Source organism: Lepus europaeus, chromosome 1 (assembly GCF_033115175.1).
Source record: "Lepus europaeus isolate LE1 chromosome 1, mLepTim1.pri, whole genome shotgun sequence".
NCBI classification, from domain to species: Eukaryota; Metazoa; Chordata; class Mammalia; order Lagomorpha; family Leporidae; genus Lepus; species Lepus europaeus.
In genome coordinates this window covers 66,782,663-66,799,557 of record NC_084827.1, presented here as the reverse complement: position 1 = coordinate 66,799,557, position 16,895 = coordinate 66,782,663, and the positions used below count along the sequence as shown (strand labels likewise).

Here is a 16,895-nt window from a genome sequence, read left to right as displayed (position 1 = left end):
ATGGACTTTTTCCAGCCACTTTTATTGTATTCAGTACTTTGGGATGGCTCTGTAAACAGATGAAGCCAATAATGTATTAACAGTACCAACTGAGAGAAAGTATGGTTAACTGAGGTTACTAAAAAGAAAAAGCAATTCAAATCAATTGGCAATCTACAAAAAGAGTTAAAGATTTTAAAAGCTATTATTAAAATTGCTATATTGGTCTATTATGCTATGTTATATGTGTGTACATATTGTATGTCCACATAGGAAATTTTATTGAGTTTTATTTTAAATGGCTTATAGATAAGATTGTTCATAAATTTAAGCTGCTAAAATCAATCAAAGATACATTTTAATCTGTGTGACCTAAATCTGTGTATCATATGTTTTAAACGTGTTGGTAGAAAGAAACTAAAAACATTTTAGATGTTTGTGCTTAAGTTTACTGGCTAAACAAACTACACCATGTTAGATATTTAAGAGGTGTTTTCAAATACATGATTCTTAAAATTTATAGAAGGCATTGGACCTTCTGGTAAATGTTTTCTTAAGTTGTTATCTAATGGTTGAAACGGTTTGCTAAGTATTCATGTAATATTGCTATTGTCAGCAAGCCATCTAGGACTTGCTCCCTCATTTCTCTATTCTAAGCCCAACTTGTTCTTTCATTCCTCTATTCTCTTCAAGGTAGGAAACTAATTCTATTATAAAGGAATCTGTAGGACGCACAATTTAATCTTTAGATCTTTTTCTCATTCTTATATTTAACCGGGATCACTTTTCAGTTAAGATTTAAACACCTAAGAATAATTGTGTGCTAATTACAGAGTTCAACCACTAGTACTAGAACAAAAAAATACTAAAATGGATAAAGTATTACATTGTACATCAACAGTCAGGACAAGAGCTGATCAAGTTACTGTTTCTCATAGTGTCCATTTCACTTCCACAGGTTTCCCCTTTGGTGCTCAGTTAGTTGTCACCAATCAGGGAAAACAAATGATATTTGTCTCTTTGGGACTGGCTTAATTCACTCAGCATGATGTTTTCCAGATTCCTCCATCTTATTGTAAATGACCGGATTTCGTTGTTTTTGACTGCTGTATAGTATTCTATAGAGTACATGTCCCATAATTTCTTTATCCAGTCTACTGTTGATGGGCATTTGGGCTGGTTCCAGGTCTTAGCTATTGTGAATTGAGCTGCAATAAACATTAATGTGCAGACGGCTTTTTTGTTTGCCAATTTAATTTCCTTTGGGTAAATTCCAAGGAGTGGTATGGCTGGGTTGAATGGTAGGGTTATATTCAGGTTTCTGAGGAATCTCCAGACTGACTTCCACAGTGGCTGAACCAGTTTACATTCCCACCAACAGTGGGTTAGTGTCCCTTTCTCCCCACATCCTCTCCAGCATCTGTTGTTGGTAGATTTCTGAATGTGAGCCATTCTAACCGGGGAGAGGTAAAACCTCATTGTGGTTTTGATTTGCATTTCCCTGATTGCTAGTGATCTTGAACATTTTTTCATGTGTCTGTTGGCCATTTGGATTTCCTCTTTGGAAAGATGTCTGTTGAGGTCTTTGGCCCATCTCTTAAGTGGGTTGTTTGTTTTGATGTTGTGGAGTTTCTTGATTTCTTTGTAGATTCTGGTTATCAACCCTTTATCTGTTGCATAGTTTGCAATTTTTTTTCCCATTCTGTCGGTTTCCTATTCACTTTCCTGACTGTTTCTTTTGAAGTACAGAAACTTCTCAATTTGATGCAATCCGAATAGTTAATTTTGGCTTTGACTGCCTGTGCTCCTGGGGTATTTTCCAAGAAGTCTTTGCCAGTACCTATATCTTGCAGGGTTTCTCCAATGCTCTCTAATAATTTGATGGTGTCGGGTCATAGATTTAAGTGTTTAATCCATGTTGAGTGAATTTTTGTGTAAGGTGAAAGGTAGGGATCTTGCTTCATGATTCTGCACGTGGAAATCCAATTTTCCCAGCACCAAAAAATATGGAACGCTTCACGAATTTGCGTGTCGTCCTTGCACAGGGACCATACTAATCTTCTCTGTATCGTTCCAATTTTAGTATATGTGCTGCCGAAGCAAGCACAGTGAGTTTGCTTTCGATTCATGCCTTCTGAGTTGCCATTCTAGAACTTGCTCTTGGAATCAGCTTCCAAGATGATCAGTCCTTCCCACTCCTGGGTTTGTCTGGAAGGTGTCTATATGGGAACATAGTAGCTGTGCCGCTCGCCTGAGTCTCCCCTTAGTGAACATCCACCTGTGCAGGTGCCTGGCTGGAATGAATGTGGGTACAAAGGTAAAAGTTTTGGGGCTCTGCCTCCAGGATTTCATGGTGTGGCCACAGAGAATGGCATGAGTGTGGGTGGCTGTGATCGTTGTTAGCTCTTCAGAACTTCTCGGAAGGCATCCTTAGGGGTATACGACTTCTTATGATACTGGGAATGTTCAGGAAAGTCAGCTGAACAAACGCTCAGCATCTACTGCCTGCTGGCTACTGCACTCAGTACAGAGAAGGCCTTGGGGCTTACATTTACATCAGTGATGCAGGAGGGTGGCAGGTGAGCCCAACCAGAAACCGACCATCTGAGTTCACTGCCAGCTGAGACCTAGATTTGCACAGGTCACTGGGGAAGCCTCTAGCCTGTGGGAGACCCTGGGGGTTGAAGCTGACACCTCTTCTAAGTGAAGAGGACAAGAGGGGTGGTTATAGAAAGGAGGCAGTTCGTGGTCAGGGTGGGGTACCACCTGTTGTATCATATTCCTATGGAATATTCCACAAAGGACAAATAGCTCCATGCTGTTCAGCCAAACTTGTGTGGAAAGCAACAGGGAACCTGGAAGAGCTTCAAGTATCAACCAAGAGGCCCTGGCTTGCTTGGAGATGGTGTTCCCCTTCAGAGCAGGGGGCAAGCTGGAGACACAGCTGAAGACAGCAGCAGCTTGGGGAAAGTGACCATGAGGGACATGGCTGCAGGGCAGGGTGGGAGGGAACACTCTGAAGAAGTCTTGGAGGTCAGATTCATAGGACTGGGATGGTGGGATCTGGTTGGTGCAGGGGATGCTAGAGTCAAGGGCAAATCCCAGATTTTCCATTCAAGTCGTGGGTGCCATGAACTAAAACGGAACCAAATACATTCCCAATTTCCTGCCTTCTAATAAAAGGAACAGAATGAGAGCCATCCCTTAGGACTTATTATATCTAATAATATGACTTGGACAGCTACAGACATTGTAACTTGTTATTGATTTCTTTTTTAAAATGCATTTACTGGGGCCAGTGCTGTGGTGTAGCAGGTAAAGCCGCCGCCTGCAGTCCCAGCTGCTCCACTTCTAATCCAGCTCTCTGCTATAGCCTGGGAAAGCAGTGGAAGATGGCCCAAGTCCTTGGGCCACTGCACCCTCATGGCAGACCTGGAGAAAGCTCCTGACTCCTGGCTTCTGGCCTTGGCAGACCCAGCTCCGGCTGTTGTGGGCATCTGGGAATTGACCCAGCAGATAGAAGACCTCTCTCTCTCTCTCTCTCTCTCTGTAACTCTGTCTTTCAAATAAATCTTTAAAAATAAAATAAAATGCATGCATTTATTTGAGAGGCAGAAACATAGAGATGAGTTAGAAATAGAGAGAGAAAAGGGGGTGGGTCTCATCTGCTGGTTCATTCCCCAAATGCCCACAAAGTCAGGAGCCCAGAACTCACTCAAGGTGTCCTACATGTGTCAGGAACTTGCATACTTAAGCCATCCCTGCTGTCACCCAGGGTGCATATCAGTGGGCAGCTGAACCCTGGAGTGGAGCCAGGACTCACACCCAGGCACTCCGCCGCAGGATGCAGGGGGTTAACTGACACTGAAGCTGTTGTACCTAGTGTCTTACCCTTCCTTCTTTTTTTGTCTCTTGAGATTGTTTTACTTACTTACTTCTGCTAGATAGAGTTAATTCTGCTTTCTTTTGGGAAAAAAAACCCATCTTAAAAGTTCCATATACTGTTCACCAAAAACACTATTGAATACCATGTGCAAAGTCATTTTCTCACTTATTATTCTACATTGTTGCCAGCACTGAAATATAAAATGTTGCCTTTCCCTGTTGCTTGATCAAATATTCATCTTTTTTCTTTAATTACTTAAGGATACAGGATCAGGGATGTCTTAACAACACACTGCAGAAACATATAGAAGTGAGCTAGAGAAACATTTAGAATGTAACTGCTTTTCCCTAAAATTAATTTTAAAAATGATGATGGGTTTCAAAGTCACAGAACATTCTAAACACAAAGTATACTCTGCCTCCACCCCTTTGGCACAGCATGATTTCACACCCTGATTCCATCAGCAGCCAGCCCTTTATTTCATTATCAGCACTGCAAGCAAGATACTCCCATCATGCCAATGCTTTTTTGTTCCTAGCTTTCTCTAGGTGTGGAGGAAGAATAAAAATCATACCTATTGACAGTGCACATGTGCTGATTTCATGTATGCATCCGTTGTGAAGTGGTTACCACAAAGATTGCTTTACTTTCCTGGAGGGACTGGACATTGGCTGTTGTTCCATTTAGCCTCCAGCAAATACCCAGGAACCGAAACCGGTGCCACCTCCTATCACCCCTCACCCCAGCCAAGGAGCATTTGCACTTGAACGTGGGAATTTGTGTTTGTTCCTGTGACAGAATCTTTCACATCCTGCTTCTAGCTTGTGGAAGAGTGGGAACATTTGTCCAGCTCAAGCCCTGCTGTCCAAGACCACACCAGCATGCATTTAGCCTGTGTGGGCTTCTCACCCCCAACCTCTCAACTATTTCAGGCTTCACATCTTTCTTCATAATATTTTTCCCCCAAGAACTTCTGCCTGAAGTCCGTATTTCTTCACAGAGAAGACTCAGACAAAATGCACATAGAGAAGTTAAGATTTTTGTTGTTTTAATTACAATGAACTGTTGGCTCCCAGCGAGACTAGTCGTCCCTTTTTCCTGCTCTAGAGATAACCGGAAGATAACTTTTGTGCATTCCCCTAATAACTTAACCCTCCAGTTCACTCAGGTTCAGTCTTGCTGGTGTGGCTGCTATCATGCCATGAACTTGTTCTGAGTTGTTCTGTTCACTCTCAACATCTTCTAAACATTAAAACTTACTGTAGAGGTTTGTAATTTTTTTTTTTACTTTTTATTGTGAAATAATTATAGGTTCCCTGAAAACTGCAGAATATAAGCAAGGAGGTCTTGGTGACCCTTCACCCAGCTTCCCTCAGTGGTAACCCTTTCCATTGCTTTAGTGCAAGATCACAACTAGGAAGTTGAGTCCAGAGAGCTTCCTCATTTGTGTGCATGTGAATATAATTCTGCGCAGCTCTATGTTTTAGAGGCACACACACCTCTCACTCTGCCGTCAGCAATCACTAACTCCTGGCAGTCACAAATGGGTTCTACATGTCTATGATGTTGCTATTTCAGGAATGTTATAAACATGTTATTACATAGGCTGTAACCTTCTTAAGGTTGGAATTTCTTTCTCATATACATAGTATCCTTGGGATCCACTTAAGTTGTTACAGATATCAACACTTGGTTCTTCTTACTAAGGAGCACAGTATTGTGACAGGAATATACCACAGGGGTTTTTTTTGTTTGTTTCTTTGTTTGTTTACCATTCACCCACTGGAGGGCATTTGGACTGTGTCCAGGCTTTGGCAATTACAAATACAGCTACTATGACCATGTACATAAAAGTTTTTGCGTGAGAGTTAAGTTTTTTTTTTTTTTTTGACAGGCAGAGTGGACAGTGAGAGAGAGAGACAGAGAGAAAGGTCTTCCTTTGGCGTTGGTTCACCCTCCAATGGCCGCCGCGGCTGGTGCGCTGCAGCCGGCGCACCGTGCTGATCCGAAAGCAGGAGCCAGGTGCTTCTCCTGGTCTCCCATGGGGTGCAGGGCCCAAGCACTTGGGCCATCCTCCACTGCCTTCCCGGGCCATAGCAGAGAGCTGGCCTGGAAGAGGGGCAACCGGGACAGAATCTGGCGCCCCGACCGGGACTAGAACCCGGTGTGCCGGCGCCACAAGGTGGAGGATTAGCCTAGTGAGCCGCAGCGCCGGCTGAGAGTTAAGTTTGAATTTCTCTGAGATGAATGTCTAAAAATGCAATTGCTCGTTTCTAAGACATGTTGGTTTTTACAGGAAGCAAGCAATGCATTGCCCAGTGTGACTGTATCACTACACTGAAACGTGCACCGAAAACGTGCAGCTTCCCCTGTGCCTCCACAACCTTGCCAGCGTTTGACATTCTCGCCGGTTTTTATTTCAGCTATTCTCATAGGTGTCTGCTGTTATCTCATTGTAGGTTTCCATTTGCATTTTCCTGATGGCTAATGATGCTGAATCTTTTCATGTGCCTACTTGCCATTTGTAGGCCCTCGTCTGTTTAATGTCTCTTTGTACCTTTTGCCCATGTTTTAATTGGATTTTTTTTTTTTTACTATTTAGTTTTGAAAGTACTTCATACATCCTAGATACAAATCCTTTGTCAGATACATGAATTCCAAATATTTTATCCCTAGAAGTAACTATCTTTTGGCTCCATAACAGGATCTTTTGCAGAGAAAGAGTTTTTATTCTGAAGGGATCCAACTTTACAATTCTTTCTGTTAGCTATGCTTTTGTCACGGATGCTAAGAATTGTTTCTTTAACCTTAAGCCCCAAAGGTTTTCTCTTAAACTTTATTCTAAAATGTTTATAGATTTACATTCTACCATTATGTCTATAATCCATTTTTAATTGATTTTTATATAAGGTATTAGCAAGGCTCTTTTTCCTTTCTTTTTCTGGTCCATGAAAGGCCAATAGCTCCAGCACCATTTGATTAAAAGGCTCTCCTTCTTCTATTGAATTGCTTTTGTACCTCTGCCAAAATCAGTTGGGCAAGTTTGGGTAGGTCTATTTCTGGGTTCTTTATTCTGTTCCATTGGTGTACATGATTATCCCTCTACCAATATCACACTAGGTTGATTGCTATAACTGTACTATAAGCTTTAACACAGAGTTACACCCCATGCTTTATTCTTCTTTTCAGGATTGCTGGCTATCAGCTTTTTGTCACTATAGCAAATACCTGAGAGAAGATACTTTTTTAAAAAAAGATTTATTTTATTTATTTAAAAGAGTTACAGAGAGAGATAGAGCCAGAGAGAGAGAGAGAGAGAGAGAGAGAGAGAGAGAGAAAGAAAGGTCTTCAATCCGCTGGTTTACTACCCAGATGGCCACAATGGCCAGAGTTGAGCCTGTCCAAAGCCAGGAGCCAGGAGCTTCTTCTGGGTCTCCCACATGGGTGCAGGGGCCCAAGCACTTGGGTCATCTTCTACTGCTTTCCCAGGCCATAGAAAAGAGCTGGATGGGAAGAGGAGTAGCCAGGACTAGAACCAGCACCCATATGAGATGCCATTGCTTCAGGCCAGGTCTTCAACCCACTGCACCACAGTGTCGGCCCCTGAGAGAAGGTGTCTATTTTGACCCACAGTTTTGGAGGTGCATATTCCAAGATTGGCTAGGTATCTGGTAAGGCCAGAAGATTGGCAATGATGGAACATCACAGAGGCAGAACCACGTGGTAAGCCAGGAAGCAGGGGAAGCAGTTAGGCCCAACTTGGCTCCATAATCAACCTCTTATAGCAGCTATCTTCCAAAAGCATGCCCCCGCTGATCTAAAGACTCCCACCAGGCCCACCTTCTAAATACCATTATTGGATCAAGCTTCCACTCTCTCAGTATCACTAGTTTATGACTTTAAAGATGAAGCATCTGCATCTACAAGAGCTCAGGAACCAAATTTTATTCAAACTATAGCACAGAGCTTGGGGTTCCTCATATATGTTGAATAAATGCTTGTTTTCTTGTTTTTCATATAGAAAGAGAGAGAAAGGTTTTCCATCCACTGGTTCACTCTCCAATGCCACAATGGCCAGAGCTGAACCAATCCAAAGCAAGGAGCCAGGAGCTTTCTCCAGGTCTCCCACAAGGGTGCAGGGGCCCAAGGATTTGAGCCATCTTCCTTGGTTTCCCAGGCACACCAGCAGGAAGCTGGAATGGAAGTAGAGTAGCTGGGACTCAAACCAGCAGCCATTTGGGATGCTAGCACTGCAGGCTGTGGCTTTACCTGCTACACCACAGTGCCGGCCCCTACATGCTTGTTTACACCTACCAAAAAACTTGCTAAATTTTAGTAGCAATTGTGCTAGACCTATAGATAAATGTTGAGAGAACTGACATCTTTACTATATTAAAGCATGTCCATGAACATGGTATGTCTTTCCATTTATCTAAGTCATTTATTACTTGTTAAATCAGAATAATTTTTAGCTTTCAAGAGACTTATACATAAATATTTCATTTTTAGTAATTATGAATGCTTTTGTGTGGTTTAAAAAATATTTATTTATTTGAAAGGCAGTTATAGAGAAAAAGGGTAAGATAGATATATAGAGAGGGAGATCTTCCATCTGCTGGTTCACCCAACAAATGGCTGCAATGGCCAAAGTCAGGAATCTGAAACTCCATCCAGGTCTCTCATATAGGTGCAGGGACCAAGCACCTGGACCATCTTCTACAGCTTGCTCAGTTGCATTACAGAAAGCTGGATCAAAAGCGGAGCAGCCAGAACTTGGATTGGTGCTGATACGGGATGCTGGTGTTGCAGGTGCTGTGATACAGTACCAGCTCTTCCTTTCTTTTCTTTTTTCTCTTGTGTTTTAAATTCCATTTTTCAGTTGTTTTTTTAATTCGTCTACACAGGTTCTTTAAAAAAGTTTATGGAAATTGCTTATCATGAAAAAATTATGCATGAATTTCAAATGTTTTCTCACCAAAATAAACTGACCTTTTAATTCCATTTTCCCAACAAGTTTCTGAAGTATCTTCACACATGATTTTCATATGTTACATCCTGCAACTTTGAAGGGTTAACTAGTTCCAAGAAGGGTTTTTTTTTTTTCATACAAATTCTTTGGGATTTTTCTGTATACCAAGTCATGTCCTTTACAGATAGGAATGGCTTTATTCCTTCTTTTCCAATATGTTTCCTTTTTTTTCCCTTTTCTTGTCTCATGCCCTAGCTGAACTTTCCAGCACTGTGTTTAATGAATGAGAATAGACATCCTTGCCTTGGTCCCTGTCTTAAGGGGAAAGCATGATACTACCCTTAGATGCTTTGTAGGTACATTCTTAGAAAGATTTTTTTTTTTGAAAGGCAGAGTGGTAGAGTGAGGAAGAAAGAGTTCTTCCACCCACTGGTTCGCTCTCCAAGGAGCCACAATGACGAGGGCTGGACCAGGCCAAAGCCAAGAGCCTGGAACTCCATCCAGATCTCCTACACAGGTGGCAGGGGGCCCAAGCATTCCTGAGCCATCTTCTGCTGCCCTCCCCGGTGCATTAGCAGGGAGCAGGATCAGAAGCAGAGAAGCTGGTGCTCCAGGATGGGATGCTTGGTTCACATGGAGCAGCTTAACCTGCTGCACCTCAACAGTACCCTCTGGGTCATGCTTTTTTAACCCAGTTAAATAGTGCATGGAAAATGCATATTATGAAAAAATTGCTAGGCTTGGATTTCAAGTTGTATTGCACCAAAACACTTGTAATTTAACAGTATTTTCTATAAATTTTTCCCTCATATTTAGACCATTTCCATTTAAATTAATTACTAAAATGCAAGGATTTAAATCTGCCAAGGTACTGTGCATGCATGTTTGTTCTCTCTGTTTCTAAATGATCTATTTTTCTTTCATTAACTTCTGATGCATAATTTAAACAATTTCAGAATTTCCTGTTTACTTACCTATAGTGTTCTTAGGACTATCACTTGGAAAAGCTTTCCCTAGTAGTTGTGCAATGTCTCTGCACAACTTATCCCAGTGTACCAATAGCAAGGTTTACCAATTCAATAAACTGTAGAAATATTCCTTCCTTTGATGTCCTTTTATCGTCTCCACTTTCAAAATAAAATTTTCTTAAGTATTTCCTCTAATACATGGAGTATCACATCAGATGGCTTTATAATTTTTCTTTCAAATGCAAATGTAGCTTTAAAAGCTTATGAGGAGAATGGTCTACTTATTGTTCACTTTCCTTGTCAAAAGTCTAGGCCTTCTTCTATTACCATTTTTTTTTTCTTCTTGGAGGACTCTGTTAGCCAATTTTAAAAGTTCGGTCTACTAGCAAAAAATTCTTTTTGTATAATTTTCCCATTCATTCCTGAAGGATGTTTTCATTGACTATGGAAACCATGGTTTACAATACTTTTATTTCAACAAACTACATTGTCACACTTGTGTTTGGCATTCATGGTTTCAGATGGGAAATCTGCTGTCATTCAAATTGGTATTTCTTTATAGGTGATGCAGCATTATCACTGTTTTTGAGATTTTTTTCTTTTCACTTAGATTTTTTAATTTTTTAAAAGATTATTTATTTGAAAGGCAATGTTAGAGATGCAGAGGCAGAAAGAGAGAGAAAGATCTTCCATTCGCTGGTTCACTCCCCAAATGGCCTCAACGTCCATAGCTGGGCCAATCAGAAGTCAGGATCCAGGAGCTTCTTCCGGGTCTCCCAGGAGGGTGCAGGGGCCTAAGGTCTTGGGCCATCTCTACTGCTTTCTCAGGCACATTAGCAGGGAGCTGGATTGGAAGTGGAGCAGCAGGGACTCGAACTGGTGCCCATATGGGATGCTGGGACTACAGGCAGCAGCTTTCCCTGCTATGTCACAATGCCAGCCCCTTTTATTTAGATTCCAGTATTCATTGTCTTTATATATACTTATAAAATTATATATATATATTATATTTTTAGTTACAATACTCCTTGATGTAGACTTATTTGGATTTATCTATCATTTAGGGATTCACTCAGCTTCTTAAAACTGGCAGTTTACGTCTTACACCAAATTTAGGAAGTTTAAAATATTAAACTTGCTTTTTTTTTTTTAGCTCCAAACTCTTTTTTTGTTATCAACCTACAGGTGTCTGAGGATCTGTTCGTGGTTTTTTCTTTCCTATTGGTACTCTCTGCTTTTCAGATTGTGTAATTTCTGTTGTCCTGTCATTGAATCCAGTGATTCTTATCTCATATTTATTATACTTCTGAGGCCACAAGTGAGATTATCTTGAAATTTTTGGTGTTCTTTACTTCTAACGTTTTTATTTGTTTATTTTTATCTTGTATTTCTTTGGTGAGGTTTTTTTCTTTATTTAAAATTTTATTTCAAGAATATTTGTAATTGTTTATTAAAACATTTTTGTTAAAGCTACATTAAAATTCTTGTCAAATAATTCCACTTTCTGTGCCATCTCTGTGATGGTATCTCTTGACTGTCTCTTCTTCTCTTCAAATAAAAACTAATTTATTTATTTGAAATGCAGAGTTGAAGTGAGAGAATCTTCCATCTGCTGTTCACTCCCCAAATGGCCACAATGACCAGGGCTGGGCCAGGCTGAGGCCAGAAAACTGGAACTCCATCTGAGTCTCCTTCATGGATGGCAGGGGCCCAAGCAGTTGGGCCATCTTCCGCTGTTTTCCTAGGAGCATTAGCAGGGAGCAGGATTGGAAGTGGAGCAGCCAGGACTCAAATTGGCACCCATGTGGGGTACCCACATTGCACATGGCAGCTTAATCCACTGTGCCACAATCCCAGTCCCAGAAGATCTCTTTTTATTCAAGTTGTGATTTTTCTCTGTCCTTGCCCTGACGGGTGATTTTCCATTGTATCCTGAACATTCTGTATAGTATGTTCGGAAGCCCTACGTCCTATTTAAGTCTTCTAGTTTTGTGGGCTGTGGCTACTTTTGTGGGCTGTGGCTCCAATGACAATTTAGTCTTCACAGCCCTGTGTTGCTCTGGCTCACTGCGCTCACCCGGTGCCATCTGTGTTCTTGCTCGCCCCCTGCTGGTGGTGCCTGAAGGGACAGGACGTTTTCCAACACCACGCAGAAGTTGGGATGCATCAGGCTGCTGGGGCAGACACTGCTTCTCTGGGTATGCTCACCAGGTGGTCCCGGGCTGGGAAGGTGGGACACCTACTGGGTGCCACTAGTGTCAAGGCAAGGGAGAAGAACACCTGTCCAGGCCATCTTCTGCCACCGGGACAGGGTAGGCCTGGGGAGGCTCAAGTCTTTTGCTTCATTGAAATCTTTGATGGAATTGAAACCTCATTTTTATTTCCCCCTGGAGCAGACTGTTATTTTGGATCAGACAATAGAGCTGTCAAGTTTCTGAAACTCGTTTGCCTCCTGTCTTTGTCCATACTGCATGGTTTGCTCCAGGGAAGGCTGCCTGCTCTTGTTTACCAGAGGCTCTTCGCTCTCTCACCCTGAGGAGCCTCCTTGGCCAAACCCCAGCCAGAAGGTGTGTTTCCTTAGCAGCTTTTTCTACCCTTGATGGAACGGTCAGCATCAGGGATAAAATCTTCATCAGATCCTCGGGTGGTCGCACAGTTCCTAACAAACCTGGTTTCTATGCCAGGTGGGAGGTCTGCATTTATAGGCATTCTGGGCTTGGCTGGACCTCCAGGAACGACTCTGACAACACTATGTTATCTTTCCCCAATGGTTCCACCATGCCCCTCCCACTTGATGTTAACCTATCCGTATAGCCCAAGCTTGCGCTCACTTCCACCTCCAGCCTCAGTCGCCCCTGTGTCCCTGTGTCTTTCCATTCCCACCCCATGCTAGGTTTCCCCAGGTCTGGTGCTGTCTCTGAGGCTGTATCTTGTGCTAAACCTGAGGCCGGCCTCCCTTGTGCAGCCACACGAATGAGTGAACTGAAGGAGGACCGGGGAAGACTTGAGAATTGTGGGCCTTTCGTGTCTTTCCCATATGACTCCTGGGGGCCCACTGCTCATACCATGGGGATCCTGGCACACGGCACCCATGTTTGGTGCCCTCTGCAGTTGCTGCCCTCTGTCCTGCATGTGTTTCAGATCCAAAGCCCAAGAAGAAAATCAGGGTGAACTTCTTCATGGCACTAGTGGTCATCTACTTGATCCTGCTAACCGTGGGCACTGGGCTGCTGGTGATGCAAGGTAAAGCCGTCTCGGGGCTGTGTGGTCCCTCTGGGTTCAGACTGAGCAGAGATCCTGGAGCCACCTCTCCTTCTTACTGGAAGAGGGTGCACACCCCCTGGTCAGCCACAGTGATGGGAGGAGCAAAGGGGATGGTGTGCTTTGTGCCTGAAAGAGTGAAAGGGAGACAGAGAGGGAGAGAGAGAGAGAGAGATTTTCTATCTGCTGGTTTACTCCCCAAATGACCACAACAGCTGGGGATGGATCAGGCCAAAGACAGGAGCCAGGAGCTTACTTCAGGTCTCCTACATGGGTAGCAGGGGCCCAAGGACTTGGGCTATCTTCGGCAGCTTTCTCAGTTACATTAGCAGAGAGCTGGATCAGAAGTGGAGCAGCCGGGACTTGAACTAGCACCCATATGGGATGCTGGCGCTCCAGGAGGTGGTTTAATTCACTATGCCACAGCACTGGCCCCTCAAGCAATGGCATTAATCAGGGTATGCTATGCACACCTGACACCAAGGCTCCCCAGTCTCTGGGCAGGAGAGGGCTTTGTTGATGGAGGTGTTCATTTGAAGATGGCTTCATTTTCAAAATGTCTTCAGCTCAGATGTTAAAGTCTTGATGCCATGCCATCAGTAGACACTGCAGTCTTTCGAGAGTGCTGCATGCACAGTTGTCATAAACACACGTCTGATACATATTAAGGTCATGCGTGCACGTGGCTTGGACACATTAAGCCAGAGCAGCATGGTAGCTGTCATGCATCCACCCTCAGAGTATGTGGGAAGGGGTTAACTGCACAAAGGTTGGAGGCCGATGGTGAGTGCCAAGGGCACAGCCTTAGGCAAAGCAGGGCCATCCTGGGGCTGGATAAGGCCATGCCCAGGAGTGGAGGACATGCATTCAAGATGCAGAAGAAGCTCTGTGCAATGTCCCGACAGCATGTGAACGTGGCGTTCGGGGACTCAGGGGTGACCCACATTATGCACACATGGCCCAGGGACATTGGGAGCTGCTCCAATGCCTTGGTCTTCAAGGAGGTCCCTTAAAAGGATGCTGGGGGGCGGGGTCCAGTTCTGAATCTGCAGGAGCGGCTCAGAGCGCTGGAGATGTACTTCCTCAACGGAACGCTGCCCGTGGAGGACAACCTGTCCTTCTTCAAGCACCCTGAAGCACATCTGGCAGGGGGCACCCTGCAGCTGCAAAGCTTGCAGGCCCAGCTCCTCCAGGTCCGCACGAGCCAGGAGCGCCTGCAACAGTGGGTGGACAACTTCTTCCAGAACCCAGGTTTGGCCCCCACCCCTCCGGATTGGGGTTGGGACTCCTCAGGAGAGGACGGGAAATGGGAAGCTATTTGTTCACAGGCTGGGGCTTGAGTCCCCTTCCCTGGCAGGGGGACAAGGGCTTCCAGAACCCTGGCCTGGTATGGGGCTTCGGGAGACCATGCAGAGTGTGAGAGCCATGTGGGGTGAGCATGAAGTAGCCCTTTAGGGAAGCTGCAGTCAGGAACCTAGGGACCAACCAAGGGGCCTGCCAAGTGAAATGTGACCTCCAAGAGCCAGGAACTGGAGCCACTGCCAGCCAAGGCAGTGTCTGAATCACCAAGCTCCCAGACAGATCCAGCACATTCAGGAGGGAGGGTCTGAGCCAGGGCCTGAGGCGCTGCTGGTGACCACGCCCATGCAGCTGGCCAACCAGGGCGTGGTCATGGGTAGGAAGAACCAGAGCCAGGGCAGGAAATGCCAGGGGTCCTCCCTGGCCCCGGCTTCTCCACCAGGGCCTTGTGGCTGCGGGCAAACGGATGGCGCTCAGGCCAGTCCTGCTGACAGCCTGAGAGCGTCTCTCCCTTGTTTGCCATGTGGAAGAGCGGAGCTTGTTTTGACCAACATGAGGGGGTCCCTCCTTAACCCAAGGGGCCTGGTTTGGAGCAATGGCTGGTGCACAGGCAGCCCTAAACCCCTTTCTGCACCTCCATGGTTGTCAGGGTGTAGACCACACAAGAAGGGCTTTTCCCTGAGAACGCCCAGGTGTTTGGTGTACAACCTCCCCGACCCCAAATCTGGCCAATGTCCCTGTTGCTGACCTGGGTGGGCCCAGACTCCACATGTGGATCTTGGGAGCTCCTGTTGTGGGTGGGGCAAAGCTGAGGTGCCCCTGCAGTAAACCTGCAACCCACTCTCTCTCTTTAACTTGTAGAGATGCTGAGGATCAAAGGTGAACGAGGCGCCCCAGGTAGGTGCACGCTGTCACCCATTCTGCTCTTCCCCCTCAGCTCCCCCAAGGACTCCTAGGCATATGTCATCCTGGGACTGCATCAAATCTGACCCCAGCTTCCCTTGCACAGGTCCCCATAGCCTCCCCCACACCCAGCCATGCCTGCTTGGACTCTCAGTTGCTTCTCCTGGCCTGAAATGACCCTTCCTCCTCATGCTCCCCACCAATGCACCATCTTCCCAGGCCTGACTGAGTCCACCCACCTCAGCTCCCCACTGCCCAGGGGCCCCAGCTGCCAAAGCCTCTTTTCCAGATCTCCCAAAGTCTCTCTTTCCAGGTGCCTTTCACCTACAGCTCAGCACTTGTCTCCAGGTGCTGTGCTCATCCTGTGCCGAGCTCCTCTGACCCCAGTGTCTGTAATGATGGAGGGGGGTGACATCACGGAGGAACAGGCTGAGCCTTCAAGCTGACTCAGGTTCAAATCCAAGGTCTCACTGGCTGTGTGGCTTTGGGTCATTTCCTTAAGTTTACCTCAGCAACTCACCTGCATAGAAGATTCCAGGGCTCATGTGATCTACCTGGGCAGGGCTGGTGACAGACGCAAGTGAGGCGAGGCACACACAGTGCAAAACGATGCCCAGTGCTGTGTGAGGACAGGGCCCATGGCTGCTTTGCCTTTCCATATTCCTCACCCCGCATGTGTGTCGTGTTGGGTACATGCACATGCACATAGGTACATATGCACATGGTCATAGGCACACACACAGGCACACACACAGAGACACACATGTGCAGTACACACACATACACACACAGGCACACACAGAGACACACATGTGCAGTACTCACACATACACACACAGGCACACACAGAGACACACATGTGCAGTACTCACACATACATACACAGGCACACACACAGACACACATGCACACAAGCACAGTACACACATAGGCACACATACACATGTGCATAGCACACACATGCACATAGAGACACACATGCACACATGTAGAGCACACGCCAACAGACATGCACACATGTACACTACATAGAGAGAGATACATGCACACAAACACAGTACACACATAGGCACACATGCACACATACACATGTGCACACAGGCATGCACAGGCACACATGCGTACATGAACCATACACACACAGGCACACATGTACAGTACACACAGGCACACATAGACACACATGCATGTACACACATGTGCACAGGCACACATACACACACAGGCACACATGTACAATACACACAGGCACACATAGACACACATGCATGTACACACATGTGCACAGGCACACATACACACACAGGCACACATGCACACACACAATCCACCCACAGTTCTGCTTGTTCCATCAGCACAGAGTCAAGATTTCACTCTGAAGGGAAATATGCACATGATGCTCCTGAGACAGAACTCTTGGGTCTGAGAGGCTCAGCACACACCATGCCACTGGTCATGAGCTCTTTGCAGTAGCCTCCTGCTGTGGCAGGAGCGTGGACTTGGATGGCCAGGGACAGATGCTGGCTCTGCCCCTCACGAGCTGGGTGGCTTGAGCAAGTTGCTTAACATTTTTGAAGTCCACATCCTCCCTGTCTCAGATGGAGATAATGAGAGGACCCCCTGGGACGGG

The 16,895-nt window shown here is 45.2% G+C and overlaps 1 protein-coding gene and 1 non-coding gene across 2 annotated transcripts in view; one reads left to right on the top strand and one right to left on the bottom strand.

Moving 5' to 3' along the window:
* MARCO (macrophage receptor with collagenous structure) overlaps positions 1-16,895 on the top strand; it is a 43,768-nt gene that overhangs the window by 4,203 nt on the left and 22,670 nt on the right. The window contains exons 2-4 of the mRNA XM_062199187.1: positions 12,944-13,045; positions 14,102-14,314; positions 15,224-15,259. Of these exons, the coding sequence (XP_062055171.1) occupies positions 12,944-13,045; positions 14,102-14,314; positions 15,224-15,259 (351 nt within the window). The remainder of the gene's footprint in view (positions 1-12,943; positions 13,046-14,101; positions 14,315-15,223; positions 15,260-16,895) is intronic.
* Positions 1,980-2,086, bottom strand: LOC133768455 (U6 spliceosomal RNA). Its single transcript, XR_009866970.1, has one exon. It is a non-coding gene; the product is annotated as a U6 spliceosomal RNA (small nuclear RNA).